The sequence below is a fragment of the Somniosus microcephalus genome, chromosome 3 (genome assembly GCF_052327205.1).
Source record: "Somniosus microcephalus isolate GS21.2 chromosome 3, FLI_Smic_1.0, whole genome shotgun sequence".
Lineage (NCBI taxonomy): Eukaryota > Metazoa > Chordata > Chondrichthyes > Squaliformes > Somniosidae > Somniosus > Somniosus microcephalus.
In genome coordinates this window covers 132,049,471-132,064,577 of record NC_140989.1, presented here as the reverse complement: position 1 = coordinate 132,064,577, position 15,107 = coordinate 132,049,471, and the positions used below count along the sequence as shown (strand labels likewise).

Genomic DNA, 15,107 nt, shown 5'->3' with positions numbered 1-15,107 from the left:
AGATCAAGACACTGGTTTGAGATACAACTTTCTCACCCTCCAACTAAATTTGAAATTCAACCATGCTATGATCACTCTTTCCTAGAGGATCCTTTACTATGAGATCATTTATTTATTCTGTCTCATTACACAGTACCGGATCCAAGATAGCCTGCTCCCTGGTTGGTTCCATAACTAACTGTTCTAGGATACCATCCCGGATACACTCTATGAACTCCTAGGTTGACATGGCCAATTTGATTTGTCTAATCAATATGGAGATTAAAATTACCCATGATTATTACTGTACCTTTTTTACAGGCCTCTGTAATTGATACAACATGTGATGTTATTGATACAACTATAAGTCTTGTAGTTCTCTCCTAAGTTTGAGCATCCATACAGGTACTTCTGTGATCCCTATTTTTTTCCAGAAGCCTAATTTTATGGTGAGGTGAGAATGTGCAGCTTGACTTTTTGTCACGTGCTTTTTTGACTTGTAGTTAGGCTTAATTGCGAATGTGCCTCCAGGTATTCAACATTTTTTTTCATTTCCTGCTTTTTCTGTTGTGAAAATCACTGCCATAATCTAATCTTAGCTGTGCATATACTGGCGCCTTAATCACTTATTGTCTTGTTTTATAATCCAGACTATTAGTTAAAGCTGTATGGTAACCTTTCAATAGAAATTAACTGAATAATAACTAGCTGTACAATAGAACAAAAACTATTTGGCAATAGCAGAACTATTTCAGTGTTCCCATACATTTTTTTAAACCAACCTTCGACAACACCCAGAAAAATGTTGTACACCACATGGGAATATTTGATCGATCAGTCAGGAACGAAGGGGTCCCTAGTCTGGTCATCTGCATTTGTGTTATAGCTGTTGTCATGTAAGACAGTTTGGCCGAGATTAGTGGCACAGCTGGGCATATTGTGCTTTTGATACCAAAAGTGAATCTTGCTACATCCAGAGTTGTAATGAAATATTTGTTTTAGTGGGTCTTGGTGTCTCCAGAGGCAGCAGTGTTGTACTGTTTACCATGCTGATGAACTCAGGGCTGCTGGTCAGTGGCAGCAGTACAGTGCAGCATTCTACCAGCAAGTGTGTGTGCTGGGTATAGTCTGATTATTTGTTTGAAATAAGTTTATTCAACATATAGAAAATCTTGCCTCTTGATTCTCTGAACTGAAGCTGCTTGGAGCTGTTTGTGTGTGAAATTGCTCTCATCACTGTACTTCAGTTTCGGTGCAATCTCCTGTTGTCTAAGATACTAAGCACTGCTCAGACCTTGTACATCAGACTGAGATAGCAATAGGAACAGCAAATAGAATGCTATGGAGTGTTGCTAGGTCATCAGAGTGCAAAACTAAGATGACTATGCATTGATTATTTATAAGGCTCAGGTTCATCTGCATATTGTCCAGTTTTGGTCCCTAGATTTAACTATGGACATTGAAGCTGCAGATTGGGTGCAGAGGAAAGCAATGGTAAGTAAACTCAGATCTCTGTTAGGAGGGCAGGCTATGAGAGTTAAGATATAACGAGTTTTAAAAATTATAAAAGGATTGGATGCAATGGATTTAGACCAGATATTGGGAATTGGATAGCAATAGCAGGACTAGAGGACATGCATGTAAAATATGTAAGCAGCGAATCCGGTTAGCTATCAGTCCGGTCGGGATTACTGTTCAGCATTTACATCAATGAGTTGAACTCGAATCGGAAGTGCAGTGTCAAAGTTTGCGGACAACACCAGATTGAGGGGCTATGAGGATGACTGCGACAAAATACAAAACGGTTAACAAACTTGCAGAATGGGCGTGTAATGGCAAATTTATTTCAATATAAATAAGTGCAAGGAGGTGCATTTTGGTAGGAGGAAAATAAGAGTCTTAATGTGGTAGAGAAGGCTCGTGTGGTGTATAAACGCTGGCATAGACCTGTTGGGCCAAATGGCCTGTTTCTGTGCTGTAAATACTATGTAACTATATAATAGTAAATATTTCTTATGAAGGCTGTTCCCCTTTTGGAATGGGCTATGAAAGATTTGGCAAGTATGGATACCCTAGAGTCCTTTTAATAAGGCACAACATAGAAGATAGGAGCAGGAGTAGGCCATTCGGCCCCTCGAGCCTGCTCCGCCATTCAATGCGATCATGGCTGATCATCCAAATTCAGTACCCTGTCCCTGCTTTCTCCCCATACCCCTTGATCCCTTTAGCCTTGAGAAATATATCCAACTCCTTTCTTGGATATATTTAATGAATTGGCCTCTACTGCCTTCTGTGGTAGAGAATTCCACAGGTTCACCACTCTCTGGGTGAAGAAATTCCTCCATCTCTGTCCTAAATGGCTTATCCCTTATTCTTAGACTGTGACCCCTGGTTCTGGACTCCCCGACCATCGGGAACATCCTTCCAGCATCTAGTCTGTCTAGTCCTGTTAGAATTTTATAAGTTTCGATGAGATCCCCTCTCATTCTTCTAAACTCCAGCGAGTACAAGCCCAATCGACCCAATCTCTCCTCATACATCATTCCTGCCATCCCAGGTATCAGCCTGGTGAATCTTCGCTGCACTACTTCCATGGCAAGAACATCCTCCCTCAGATTCCTGAGTGTGGAATGTCATGGGTAATCATGGTTTACTGGATTTTGCTTGATTACCTTTAGAACTGGGAAGGATTTCCATGTGATTTCCCTGAAACTGGCCACCTTTCCTTTGTCTTTCCCAGAATATAGCATGACTAGAGGTCGGGAAGATCTGTTGAATGGCATGTGTATTAATGGACCCAATGGTCATTCTTCACCCTTTTTCACATGTTTAGCTGGCATATCAACCAGAATTGCTAATTTCTTGAGGAAATCTGTAGGATGTCATTCCTATTTGAATGCAGAGATTGAACTGCTTTCAAGGAAACTTTAAAGCAATAACTGCATAATCTAACTATATCTGTTGACTCACTGGCCAAAATGCAATTGCCGGGCAGCAGTGAGTATTCTAATTTCTGTGTTAGTGGACTCTAATCTTTAGATACTGACACCGCAAATAACTACGACTATTGTTGTTAAACCCTTTTAAATTTTACTTCACTATACCTGGTTGCAGGTTTGACTCGCTCACTGATGCTTCCCATTCCAATTGGGCTTCTGTCAACATTCTAGTTACTATCTGAGGCTGAACAAGACCATTCACAACGTTGGTGTTGTATTTGACCCTGAGATGCGCACCTGATCACATATCCACTCCATCACCAAGACCACCTACTTCCACCTCTAACATCATCCGTCTCTGCCCTGCCTCAGCTCATCTGCTGAAATCTTCATCCATGCCTTTGTTATCTCTGGACTGGACTATTCCAATGCTCTCCCATCGTCCACCATTCAAAAACTTGAGCTCATCCAAAACTCTGCTGCCCATATCCTAACTCGCACCAAGTCCCGTTCACCCATCACCCCTGTGCTCGCTGATCTACATTGGCTCACACTCTGGCAACGCCTCGATTTTAAAATTCTTATCCTTGTTTTTGAATCCCTCTGTGGCCTAGCCCCCTCCCTATTTGTAACCTCCTCCAGCCCCACAACCTCCGAGATCTCTGCGCTCCTCCAATTCTGGCCTCTTGCATACCCACGATTTTAATCACTCCACCATTGGCAGCCTTGCGTTCAGCTGCCTAGGCCCTAAGCTCTTGAATTTCCTCCCTAAACCTCCACCTCTCTTTCCTCCTTTAAGACGCTACTTAAAACTTACCTCCATCTGTTATTATATCTGATTCAGTGGCTTAGTGCCAAATTTTGTTAACACTCTGTGAAGCACCTTGGGATGTTTTTCTGTGTTAATATAAATGCAAGTTGTTGTACTTCATGAAGCAGTGCAACAAAAAATAGTCAGATGTGAAGAATTGAAATAATAGATGGGAAAGAGGGAATAACGTTTTCTTTTTAAATGCTGTAAATTCAGAGGCATAGTGCACCTAAAGATTATTTATTTTGAAGCTTGTTATCTTTTGTTGTATAAAGGTATGTGGTTGTGAAGTACTTGTTGTTGGGGATAAGCAAGTGTGACTGCTAATGTACAAAAAAAATGTGCTTTAGAAGTGCCAAGCTTGCATAGTGAGCAGTTTTTACTGTGAAGTTATTTCAAATTGTGGAGTAGGAAATGCGTATAAAACCTCAACCTTTTACAAATATACTGCTGTAATATATTATTGTTTGTTTCTGGATTTAATTATGAACTGTTTTTTCATTTCAGGGAAATGAAGCGAGCTATCCTTTGGAAATGTGCTCACACTGTAAGTTCTTCCTCATCTATTTAAGATAAAAGTTTTGTTTTTATTCACAAATGTGTTTATTTGGGACACTTCATTTATATCTATATCTTGTGATGCAACCTGGAGCTGGTTTGATTATCCTGGAATGCTCTGAAGGAATTTCTTATTTTGCTCCCAGGTGTTGGCATAAGCAGCACTTTGGGACGGTGGTAAACATTGTTGAATGGGTTAACTGGTGGGCCTGATTGTCTTTTCTGCTCCTTTCCATATGTGATTGTATACAACAAACCTGCTGTGGCATCTTTTTGTGCAGTTTAATTTGTCTGGAGTGCAGTTGATTAATGGCATTGATTTGATGAATGAGAACTTAATTTCCACCAGGGCATTCATTATTTAATTTAGGACTGATTCAGCATTAATTATAAACATACTCAACCAGTGAAATAGCTAAATTTTCTTAATAGGTTGCACAAATTAGTCCTCAGAATATACTATAAAGCATTGCCCACTATCGCCCTTTCCATTTCTCCTTCAAAGTCCTTTTCAAACACCGCCCTCCCAAATCCCCATGTAACTTTCTAGCTAAAATCTTTTCTCTCCCAATGTTCAATCAAGCTCTGCACTGAGCAATGACTCCATCTCTGTGATGTCAACCTTTGCGTAAATTCTCCTAGCTCCCTCTCCTCTGACTTCATTGCACTCTTGTCCTCACTCGATGTTATGCACCACATTAACTCCTCCTTGAAGTCTCACAGTTTACCACTCCTGCCATTCTCATTTCTGTGCCTTTAAAATGGGGGGCTGCATGCTGGGGTGCACCTTGCATGAGACTAGCCTGCACCACCAGATCCAGTTCAATTATCAAAAGCAATACTGTATCTCTCTCATCCATGTCCTTTCCTTATATGCAGTTGCTCTAGGCTAAGTGGGGATGTTTCCCATCAATGATGTCACCTAGGATAGCCTAGCAGTGGTCAACTGGAAGGTTTGCATGCCTACAATAAAATTGGTGTTTCTGTGAAAGTACAAATAAGAAATAAGGCATGTATTATTTTTCTATGCAGGACAAGAGAATACTGTTAGCTGAAACGTGAACCTCCTCCCACCCTACTTCAGCTAACCCTATCAGCATATCCTTCTATTCCTTTCTCCCTCATGTACTTAACCAGCTTCCCCTTAAATGCATCTATGCTATTTGCCTCAGCTACTCTGTGGTAGCTAGTAACAAGGTTGACAGACTGAGGTGGAAACAACCCTACTTTATTGCAACCTGCGGGTAAATGGAATTAAGATACAGATCAGCCATGATCTAATTGAATGGCAGAACAGGCTCGAGGGGTTGAATGGCCTTCTGTTCCTACTGAATTCTGAGACATAAGGAAAATCATTAGAAATATGAAACGCAAGCTAAGAGAAACATTTGTGGGCAAAGGCAGTTTCCTAATAGCACCTCAAAGTTAATATTAAGTCTAGTTTATGTATTTCACAAAGAAATGACTAACCGGGAAGACTTCCCATGGCATAAATTGGTTGCTCATTAATTCTGGCTGAAGATCCGAACTCTCTGGATGGACTGGAAAAATTGTTATCCACATACAACATTGCATCATAAAGGCCTACCAAATACAACAACAGCAACTTGCCATTGCAGAAATAGAGTTTCACTTAAGTCCTGTTGCTTCTATTTCTTAGTTTGATCTAAAAAAACACAGTATTTTAAACCCCTGGGGACTAAATCTTTAAATATTGTACACTCACTATTTTTCTGTAGTTTCACTGTTGCGCTCCTCAACCTGTAAATAAATCTTTCTTGGTTTTAGCCTGCCTCATTGGTCTCATGGCGTGGTATTGTCTTTCAAAAGTTAGAATATGGTGGGCATCCAAAGGGTCGAAGCCACAACAAATACTTACATTTATATAGCGCCTTCAACGTAGGAAAATCTCCCATGGTGCTTCACAGGAGTGTAATCAGTGACCCTGAAGAAGATATATTAAGACCAAAAGCATGGGCCAAGAGGTAGGTTTTAAGGAGTGTCTTGTAGGGGGAGAGAGAGGTGGAGATGTTTAGGAAGGAAATTCCATAGCTTGGGGCCCAGACAGCTGAAGGTATTGCTGCCAATCATAGGGTGAAGGGAGTGGGGGATGCACAAGAGGCCAGAGTTGGAGGAACTCTAAGTTCTGGGAGGGTTGTAGGGCTGGAGGAGATTATGGAGACAGAGGGGTGTGACCATGGTGAGATTAGAACATGATGAGAATTTCAAAATCGTTGGTGGACAGGAAGCCAGTGCAGGTCAGCAAACATAGGGCTTGGTTACAATATAGGCAGCAGAGTTTTGGATTAGCTGAAGTTTATGGAGGGTATAAGATGTAAGGCTGGCCAGGAGAGCATTGGAATAGTAGAGTCTGGAGGTAACAAGCATGGATGAGGGGCTCAGCACAACAGCTGAGGCAGGGGCGGAGACAAACCATGTTGTGGAGGTGAAAGTAGGCGATCTTTGTGATGGAGATAATGGCCCGGATTTTGCGGGGCTGATATGCGTATGACGTCGTAAGTCCTCAGAATGGCCTTGCACGTTCCGGGTTTCCGTATGCGCGAAAGCCCGGAACTTGCGATCTGTCAAGTTTCACATTGATGGATCCTTTGCATCCACTGCAAAAACACTTTCGCTGGCAGAGTTGGGCTATTTGCCCAACTACTGCCCAGCGAATGCCCACAAAACCCGTACACCTGGTAAAAGCAGGAGTAAGGGTTAAAATAAATGTTAAAATAAAAAATTTTAAATGATTGAAACACACATTTAAAATTAGTTTAGGTAAATTTTGGCCTGTTTTAAAATGTTTAAATTTATTTTTCAAGTAATTAATTTTTTATTTTAAATGCCTAATTATTGGGTCTTTTCATTAATTTTGGACATGGGAACATTTATTTTTATTTAAGTGGTGAGAATTCTTATTTATTTGGGGATTTCTATTAAGTGACTGCTGCCAATGACTGGAAGCTGCGTAGAAGCGTACTGTGCACGCCTAACAACCGGAAGCATGATGTTTCTGCATTTTTTCTAACGAGCCTGCTCCCTTCCCGGCTTTTTCTAACGAGGCCGCTCCCGTGACGAACAGGAAGCGCGCACGTGCAGAACACTTCCAGTTCATTGGCAGCAGTCGCATCCTTTCTATTCTGCTAATGGGGATTCTGCAAGTAAATGGAATCCCCATAAGCATCATAGGAATCCCCCTTTTTGATTGGTTGACCAGGCCCACGTGATCCCAGAACACTTGTGAACTGCCTGCGTCCGTGGGCCTTTACGCAGGCCCAGGACCCAAAGCTCTGGAGACACCAGGTATGTTCCGATTTTTTTTTTCGGTTTGGAGGCGTATTCTTCTGGTACGCCTCCGACAGCAAATTCAGGGCCCTTGTGGGGTCGAAAGGTCACCTCCGGGTCAAATTGAGGCTAGGAATAGTCTGGTTCAGCCTGAGACATTGGCCAGGGAGAGGGATGAAATTGGTGAAGAAATAGTTTGTGGAGGGTGCTGAAGACGATGGGTTTGGTCTTCCCAATGTTTAATTGGAGGAAATTTTGGCCCATCCAGGACTGGGTGCCGGGGTCTTCCCAGTGTATAATTGGAGGAAATTTTGGCTCATCCAGGATTGGGTGCCAGACGAGCAGTGTGAAAACGGAGGCGGTGGTGAGGTAGAGCTGGGTGTTAGCATACTCGTGGAATCTGGTGTCGCCGAGGGGAAGTGTGTAGTTGAGAAAGAGAAGGGGGCCAAGGATGGTTCCTTGGGGGACTCTAGAGATAAACTGATGGAGTTTATTGGATATTTTTGATAGAGAAATTCTGGGTTTGCTGGAAGCTTTTAAGTAGCACTAGGATTACTAGTGGGAAATGTCTGCCCATGGAAAGAAGGGCTCCATTGTAGTAATGCTCCTCATTCAACCTGACGGCTCGCAGTCGTAAATTAAAAAAATTCCTACTGCTAGATTTGTATTGAGGCATATTGTTAAAAGCAACACAGTTTTGTCTTTTGAAATTGAATGCCTATCATGGCATAGCACTTCCTTTTGGCTTCTCCTTGGCACTTAGGGCTTTACAAACAGCACATTTTAGAATGATGCCTCTCCATATTTACATGCATCTTGTTAATTGGCTTTTCAAAGCTTTTTGTCTAGAGTCTGCACTCACAGCTGTAGATACATTGATACTGTTCAGGAGTTGGGCTTATTGTCAATTGAAAGATATTCTGTTACCATTGATGCTAAATTTAGTACTCTTGGGGTGTTATTCTGAATTAGGCAACAGGAAGTATTTCTTTACACTAGTTTATAATGCTTAATGATCCTAATAGCTGGCAGGATCCTGGATCCCAGTGTAAAGCGATCAACGGATACTTTGTAGCTATCATTGTAGTTGGTCTTGCCAGTTTGTTTGCAATCACATCAGCTGAAACTGCTCAGCTTTCGTCTCCCAGCAAAATACCCCTACCATGGCCAATAAGGATTAGCCAGGTCTTGGTTTTGGATTTTGCGTGAGGATCAGGAGATAATTTTCTGTTGGGAACTCTTGCTACAGCCCCACCTTCACAAGCTAGCAGGAGTAACTGACTTGCCATTAGTGGTTGGGTGCTCACTTTCCAAAAAAAAAAAAAAAAAAAAATCTGCACGATGAACAGATAGATATTGGAACAGTCCAGGCAGCATATTAATTGTCTGTCTGGCATTGAGGGCAGTAATTGAGCATTTCCAGACTTTGGTACATGTACAGTAGTTTGCTATCTTAATGAGCTTGCACTCCCTTCTTTGAGATGTGTTCCAGCTGGTGTCTGGATTCGGTGATACTCAGGCTAACACTTGGGGCAGAGAATAAAGCAGTTCTTCTGTTATACTACAGTTTACTCATAAGTGAAAAATCTATTGGAGTGGGTTCAAGAACCATTCACATTTGGATTGCCATGAGAGAAAAATCTACCCTCGACAACCACCACTTCCTATATTTCTGCTTAAGGATTAAGGCTGCATCAATGGGCTTAACGCTCTTTTTTTTTTCCTGGACATTATGGTATTTGTTCCGAGATCTCTCTGCTCCTCCAATTCTGGCTTCTTGTACATCCCTGATTTCCTTCGCTTCATTAGTAGCGACAGTTGCCTAGGCCCTAAACTCTGGCATTTCCTCCCTAAACCTCCACATCTCTCTCTTTAAGACGCTCCTGAAAGCCTACCTCTTGGATGAAGCTTTTAGTTATCTGCCCTATATCTCCTTATGTGGCTTGGTGTCAAATTTTCTCTGATTACGCTCCTGTGCCGTGCTTTTGGACGTTTTACCATGTTAAAGGCGCTATATGAATGCAAGTTGCTGTCTATGCATTTACTGCAAGATTTGACCCATTGTTAAAGATGAGTAGTTCTGCATGTTATCTCTTATTTCGATACTGTATAAATCCCTAACACCTGCACCACTACTAATTTCTTTCCCAACTAAAAGTTCTTTCGGCCGTGGCCAATTTTCCAACTCGCTGCAGGAGTAGGTTAGTTCGAATGCTGTTGCCAAAACCAATCAGCCTGGACTTTTGTATTCAGATTTCTGAAGCAAACTGAGCCAAGTAGTGAACCTCGCCAAAAAAAAAAAAAAAAAAAAAAAAAAAATGAATACCAGGTTGCCCTCTTCAGGGCAGGTGTACAAATGGAAGAAAGGAAAGTGAAATTCTTTGCTCTCCGTATGGCCGTCTAGGGAGCACAAAATTGGCCAAAAGAAAACAGTCAAAAACAAAAGAGAATTAGCATAGATGAGGCAAAATTTTGGAATTTTACACTGAACAGCGTTTATCACAGGTTGTGGTAGTACGATACTCCTTTCAGCACTCACCCATGAAGTACGTCGTTTTCATCAAAACAAATTAGTGTTTGCATAGTTGAGTCAGCATGCAAGAAACTTTAAATATGATGATGTAACATATACTTGTCCATTCACAATCATTGAATGAAAGGCTTGTTGCCCAATTTGTGGATGACACCAAATTTGGGGGGGGGGGGGTGGAAATAGTTAATACTGAGGAGGACTGCAACAAATTATAGTTAGACATTAATAAACTTGCAGAATGGGCATATAATTGGCAAATGAAATTCAACACAGATAAATGTGAGGTATTACATTTTGGTAGGAAGAATAGGGAAATCACTTATTACTTGGGAGAGTGCGAGCCTGGGGTGGGGTAGAGGAGCATTGGGATCTTGGAGTACAAATCACTAAAAGTAGCGACACAGGTTAACAGGCCATAAAAAAAGCAAACCAGACACTAGGGTAGACTTCTAGAGGGATAGAATTGGAAAAGTAGTGAAGTTATGCTAAACTTGTATCGAACCTTGGTTAGATCACACTTGGAGTACTGCGTACAATTCTGGTCGCCATATTATAAAAAGGATATAGAGGCACTGGAGACAGGGCAGAGAGGATTTACAAGGATGATGCCAGAAATGCGAGGGTATACCTATCTGGAAAGGATGAACAGGCTGGGTCTCTTTTTGCATGAAAAAAGAAGGCTGAGGGGGTGACCTAATAGCGGTCTTTAAAATTATGAAAAGTTTTGATACAGTAGATACAGAGAGAGCGTTTCCACTTGTGGGGAAGAGCATATCTAGAGGCCATCAATACAAGATAGTCACCAAGTATTCAAATAGGGAATTCAGAAGAAACTTCTTTACCCAGAGCGTGGTGAGAATGTGGAACTCGCTACCACAAGGAGTGGTTGAAGCGAATAGGACAGATGCATTTAAGGGGAGGCTAGACAAGCGTATGAGGAAGAAGGGAATAGAGGGTTATACTGACAAAGTTAGATGAGGAAAGATGGGAGGAGGCTCGAGTGGTGCATAAACGCTGGCATGGACTGGTTGGGCCGAATGGCCTGTTTCTATGCTGTATATCTTATGTAAAACTCGATACCGTAACTTGCCAAATTTGCCTTGAATACACAAAATTCACCCACAAAGAATAACGGAGCTGTGATTTCTGCATTATTCAGAACCAGCTAGATGAGCAAGGTAAAGCTACGATATCCTGTGATGCTTGACTGGGTATGGTTGGATCGCACAGAAATATTTGTAAGTGCTGAGGGAACGGAGCTCATTAGTGTTGGGCATTGCTGAGATGATGCTTGCACTCATGACGCCTAAAGAATGGTAGCACTGACTGGCACAGTAAATAATGCCATTATACATTTGATCTGTCCAAGGAGATAATAGTCCATTAATAACATGGGGTCGATACCTGAACCCGTCACCTCCAGGAAAGAATCGCTCATGCAACTTTTGCTCTACAGGAAACTTTGTGCTATCCGGCACTGATGGGACCGAGCTGTTGCCGTCCCATCAAAACTGCCGGACAAACCAGCGCTAATGTTGAAACATACGGAGATTTTGAGCTCCGTATCTGGCAACAAACCCTGTTGCTTAGCAACAGCTTCTAAACAGTCGGCTGTAACTTGCAAGCGTCTCTGTAGCTTAGCAACAGCTTCAGTGAGACCTTGCAGAGCCTGACTGGTGGGGGAAAAAAAACTAACGGAACGGCTCCTGATTTTTGCCGGTGGCTCGAGCATTCCAGACAGTTAACCTCCGGATAAACCAAAGTTTCCTGTAGCTGGCCAAGGCTATCCTTCGGATTATACTCCCTTAGGGAAAGCCAGAACAAAATGGGAATATTTGTGAGGGAATTGGGGAAGTATCCCACACTATAACACACAAAAACACTTTGCTGTAGTCTGGCTGAATACTCCCAATCCTTACCTCAAACATAGGTCATTTCCTCTACCCATACAAGTCTGATCCCTGTCCAAGTGATGACACGGGACCGAATGGGAGGTGAATTTGTGACAACGGACAAATTATGGGAGGGAGAGTCTGCACTGACCTTTCACTGAATATCCTGGAGGTTGAGCTAGCCTCACCACAAGCCCTTGTACGAGGACCTGGATTAAACAGTTGGTGATGAACAAGCTTGGTATGTGGCATTAGATTTGGACATCCAGAACATTGAAGTGGCTGGCACATTGCAACCTTTCCTGTGTAGCTCTTTACAATATATTGAAAGTGAATGTCCATTCTACATATGAGGAAACTGAGACTTCAGTTTGACAGCAGCTGGAATGCGTTACCTGGAGGCTGGGAATGAGTACTGAAGCTCATATATGTCCAGGGTTTGGTACCTACTATAATTGGGTTGCAGGGAGGGGAGGTGTTATTACTGAAGCTTGGCACCTTCAACTGGTGGAGCCAGCAGTGAATAAGCAGTGTGAAGCTTACCATTGCTCTGGTACTGGTAAGCTGCGTTGTTGTAGCTGATTTAAATTCCAGCAATATTCTGCACAATTTGCCTCTAAGCCTTGGCAGTTACCCAATTATGGCTAAACTCTCTCAACTTGGTTAAGTGGGGTGCCCCCTGGGAGAGTGGGGAGGAGAAAGACTGTGCACTGTACACTCCATATTAGACAAACTATTTGTGTGGATTTATCAGCAGCATAGCTTGGTGATTTTTTTTTAAGCAAGGATGGATTTCCATAAGTTCCGTGTGTATCAGATACCTACTTGGATCAGAAAGAAGGCCCCGAATTGTCAGTAAACAAACAAATGGAATACTGGGTTATATTACAAAACAGTTTAATTTAAATCAGCAGAAGTTGTGCTGAATCAGAATAATGCCTTTGTCAGGGTGTACTTGGCATACTTGTACCGTCTGGTTATTATTACAGGAGGGAGCTATTCAGGTCGAAGAGTAGGAGTTTTCAAGCTTTTTGTCTTCATGGGCCTCTTGGGTGCATATCATGGAACCTACGTGCCACATGCAAAGTTTGTCAGTATTCCCATTAGCTTGCATAATATCGCAAGCTGTGAATGCTAACAGTATTCTGATTTAGGATTTATCCAATGAGGCAGTAGCACCAAGAACAACGCTTTCTAAACCTCTAGGCCCATGAAATTTAACTATCAGAAACCAGTGAGTCATAAATATAATTGCAAGTAGAACTGAGAGTTTGTATACTGGATTGACTGTTGGGCTGTAGTTTGGACAGCCCTGCAAGCATGATTACAAATATTGGAAGGAAGAGGTATGAGGAATTACCTAATTTAGGGGTCTTTAGCCTCAGCCTTCTGAAAGGGACCTTGCAGAGGTATATCAGACAAAGAAATTCGACCCCAAACTATTTTTTTTCAAATGCAGAGACGCTTATATTATAACATTTATATCGGAACATGCTTTAAATTCTGCAGCTACAAATTTTTGTTTTTTTGCATGCAAAAACAAAATTCTGCGTTTCTGACCTATACTAATTTGGTTTTGAAATTTGTTGAGTCTGAAGAGCTGCACTTGTCTCATTTGCCAACAGAGGAACAAGATTTAAAACCATGGTTACTAAATATTATGTAAACAATCCCATAGTTTCGCTTAACTCTTGGCAAATTACATGGGTGGTTTATTTCTGGTATGTTAATGAATCTATCCACTGTAATGGTTAGCTGAATATTTCGCTATACTTTGTCGTGAAAACTACATTCTTAAAATGAAGTTTGTTGATAGTTCAATATAGATTCAGTTTTAGTTGCTACAGGTTGTAGTAATTCATTCTTAATGGACAGTTGGATTGATGGTACTGTAGTAAGTTGGAGCCGACTTCATTTATATTCTCCAGTTGAGTTCAAGGGAGTTTCTATTTTCTCTTGACTAGTTTTCTAGGTGGCAATTTTATAAAATGTATAGTTGGGGTTATTCTGTAGCAATATTAATCTGTGAAGACCCATTAAAATCTTTATGCATTGTTCAGTGCATCAGATAATGAGTTATTATTGGAATGACGTTGGCCTCTAATGTAAAGCCATCACTTTGCATCAAGTAAGAACAGGAGTAGGCTATTCAGCCTGTTCTGCCATTCAGTTAGATCATGGCTGACCTGTAGCTTAACTCCATTTACCTGCCTTGGTTCCATATCCCTTAATACCCTTGCTCAACAAAAATCTATCCATATCTGTTGGTAAGAACACAATTTTCTGCTAACACTAGTTCTTCTCCCATATTTAACTGTCTTTGCTTGTCTCCTGATGACCTATTTTCCTATCTACCCATCTTTCTATTGATTTTTCACTTGCTATCACATATCTCTTGTCTGTATACATGTCTCTTTTTGGTAGGTCTGGGAGGGAGCAGAGCCAGTGAAGCTCTGGAGTGGGCCTGCAGAGATCAAAAGAGGATCACTACAGATACCTTTTTTTTAATTTAGAGATTAAGCTATGCAATACAATAAAATGTAGAACACTTAGATTTTCTACTTTAGCTGCAATTACTGCTGCATGTGTAATTACAATGCATGCCATATTTTATGCAGAGAGTTATGATCTAGAATGCACTGCCTGAAAGGGTAGTGGAAGCAAATTCAATAATAACTTTAAAAAGAGAATTGGATAAATACTTGAAAAGGAAAGATTTGCTGAGTTATGGGGAAAGAGCAGGGGAGTGGGACTAATTGGATAGCTCATTCGGCACAGGCACGATGGGAACCGAATGGCCTCCTTTCTGTATCATCCTATAATTCTATATAAGTATTAGATTTAAATGTTAAATATTTAATCTGCACAAAGATTAGAATTTGCCACTTTAGATGCCATTTGTGCTCCACGTATGTTTGTAATGTATCTAATGAGTATTTAATTTAGGGGATATATTTTAAATTGTATAATAAATTTAAGAATGTAATTTTTAGTTACATGAATAATCATTGCAATTAGAGGTAACTTAAATATTAACTCATTTAATTTGTAGCACAAATGAACAAGTTAGTTTTAGCTGCAGTTACTGCTCTGTTTTTAACATATGC

The 15,107-nt window shown here is 41.2% G+C and overlaps 1 protein-coding gene across 1 annotated transcript in view; it reads left to right on the top strand.

Moving 5' to 3' along the window:
* The window catches only part of dnaaf10 (dynein axonemal assembly factor 10), a 151,702-nt gene that overhangs the window by 24,537 nt on the left and 112,058 nt on the right, over positions 1 to 15,107 (top strand). Inside the window, exon 2 of the mRNA XM_085981627.1 lies at positions 4,237 to 4,276. Coding sequence (XP_085837753.1) covers positions 4,241 to 4,276 — 36 coding nt within the window. The 5' untranslated portion in view covers positions 4,237 to 4,240. The remainder of the gene's footprint in view (positions 1 to 4,236; positions 4,277 to 15,107) is intronic.